We start from the raw sequence: 2,500 nt of genomic DNA on the forward strand, positions 1-2,500 counted from the left end.
GAGGTCCCTTAAGTGGGCGCAGACAAACAAAAGTCAGGGATGTGTCTGTTCCAGCATCACCACCCATCCTCCACACACACACACACACACACACTGTCTCTCTCTCCTCTCTCCCAGTCTTGATCTATATATAGCCCAAGTCAACCCAGACTCAACTATACATATTCTGTCTGTTTAATGGCAGACTAGCAGTAAAGTAATTTCAAGTGGTCCCCAGTTTTGTCTTAAATGGTCCGGTTTCGTTATAAAGGTGAGGGTTGGCATGTCTGTGTATAGGAACTGAAACCAGAGGGTTTATATTACTGAGCTCATCTATCAGGCTTAAATACCATGTAATGTAATGTTATGGCAGTGTACTTGCACTTCTGTTTAAAGAAGACACTGTTTATATTATCAGATTATAAACATACATTTAAATGTCTAGGATATCATCCATGAGACAACTTCAGACTGGGCTATCTCAATAGGATTCACACACTGTGTTTACATGCCTGTACCAACACTGTGGATGAGACTGAGGACGTGGCTTGCCGTGTGGAGATACAGCTAGCCTACAACTCAGACTACCAGACTTGGAGCTTGACATTAGGGTGTGGAGTCTCTTCAGTGGTTGCTTATGCTAAATGGGAGGCCATCTTGAAATGAACAGGGCTCCATCAAGTTATGGGTGCAGATGGGAGAGACACAAACGATGCCTGACACTCACAGCTATGAGCTTGTGACATATTAGGGTTAGGGAAAACATACTGTAGCACATGATAGAAATGTATAGAACAATGTTGCTAAAGTCTACAACATATCAGCTAAGGATGACTACAGAACAGCAGGAAGGTTTCCGTGTGTCCTTACCATGTTTCCCTTAGAACCCTGGGGGCCATCCACACCAGCAACACCCTATAGACACAGAAGATGTATGGTTAGCGTACATACAGTATAGGCTATAATCATGTGGTGAAGTCCATTATAGTTCATGTACTGTATGCACATGTGGCTGAAATAGAATCAAAAAAGTCCTCACAGGTTGTCCAGGAGGTCCTGGTGGTCCTCTTGGTCCAAGGAGACCTCGTGGGCCCTAAATGAAAGTGGAATTAATTAGGAGTCCAAGTTCACATCAATACAAGCAACAAGAAGACCACTTAAAGTCATTTAGTCAAACGACAATGGTGTCTGCTGCACCATATTGGATTCTGAGAATTAGACAACACTGCCATCTAGTGGAAGTCTGACCACATCACAACAAAGTCTTTCAGCTGATACTTACGGCCTCGCCTGCCAACCCTCTTGGCCCAATTTCTCCATCCTCTCCCTGAAGATGAAAAAATAAAAAAAACACATCAGTCTTTTGAACTGCAAACACGGAGGAAACCAGGATTCGGGAAATTACGCTTTTCCTCTTCGCTTGTTTTTCGGACAAACTCACCCTCTGTCCGTCCTCTCCAGGAGCTCCGGGAGGTCCAAGAGGTCCAAGCTCTCCCTGTCAGAGAAAGACGGATGAAAATCAAAAAAAAAAAAGAGAGAGAGAGAGAGCAAGATTTAGAGAGAGAGAGAGGGAGATGCTGAGGTTAAACAGGGCGGATTAATAGATGTGTATTATTGTCATTGGTGGTCTGCTGGCTATATTAAAGCTTTTAACCTCTATTTATATATAACCGGTGTTCGTCTGCACTGTCCTGTAATTACCAACATAGGATCAGGAGGCCCACCACGGAGAAGAGAGTCTGCAAATGACCTGTCTGTGATCTAGACCTCACTTCCTCTCTCTCTTTCTATCTCTCTCTCTCTCAGTCCCTGGTGTTGGGTATAGGAGGGTCATGGCTATGTCGACTTTTTGGGAGTGCTTGAACCAAAAGATGGTTCTCTGAAATGGTTTTAAAAGCCGAAACTCTCTTTCTCCCTTTATCTCTCTTTCTCTTTGTCTGTGTCTCTTTAATTCACTTGCAAACACACACACACACACACACACACACACACACAAACGTTACCTTTCACAAATACACACAAACACAAACACCCCTTTGCTCAATCTCTTTCTCTCCCCTACACACTTGGTCACAGGTTTCATCTGTTTCCAACAGATCGATAATGATGCCCGACCATCCTAGCGTCCAACACAACAGACACAGAGTAGTCACTGCAATACCACTACTGAGCTATTGACCACCCCTCCATGATTAACAGGAACTCCTCAAAAGTCACTAAACCTTTAAGAGGTCATCAATATAATGAAGGACTTTAAAGAGTTGGCATGGAAACAGAGGTTAGTATAGCGGAAGGCCTATACAGACGGACAGCCTTTACAATAACATTAGAGCTTTGTGTTTAGTTTGTGTTTAGTAATTCAATCCTCACAAACATAATTTAAACAGAGGTCCATTTCCTTTCAAATGAAATCGTTTGGGGGTTAATCTGTTCAATTAATTCCAGACCTAATTCCCTAATTTCACTCAACGAACTGTGGAGATTATCTCATACCAAGGGTCAGTGAGTTCATAAGTGGGGA

The 2,500-nt window shown here is 43.0% G+C and overlaps 1 protein-coding gene across 1 annotated transcript in view; it reads right to left on the bottom strand.

The window, feature by feature from the left end:
• Positions 1 to 2,500, bottom strand: part of col11a1a (collagen, type XI, alpha 1a) — an 87,933-nt gene that overhangs the window by 45,107 nt on the left and 40,326 nt on the right. The window contains exons 19-23 of the mRNA XM_062521134.1: positions 1,421 to 1,474; positions 1,262 to 1,306; positions 1,019 to 1,072; positions 850 to 894; positions 1 to 7 (exon numbers count right to left, since the gene is read on the bottom strand). The exon at positions 1 to 7 is cut by the window's left edge and continues 47 nt beyond it. Coding sequence (XP_062377118.1) covers positions 1 to 7; positions 850 to 894; positions 1,019 to 1,072; positions 1,262 to 1,306; positions 1,421 to 1,474 — 205 coding nt within the window. The remainder of the gene's footprint in view (positions 8 to 849; positions 895 to 1,018; positions 1,073 to 1,261; positions 1,307 to 1,420; positions 1,475 to 2,500) is intronic.

Source organism: Sardina pilchardus, chromosome 19 (assembly GCF_963854185.1).
Source record: "Sardina pilchardus chromosome 19, fSarPil1.1, whole genome shotgun sequence".
NCBI lineage: Eukaryota > Metazoa > Chordata > Actinopteri > Clupeiformes > Clupeidae > Sardina > Sardina pilchardus.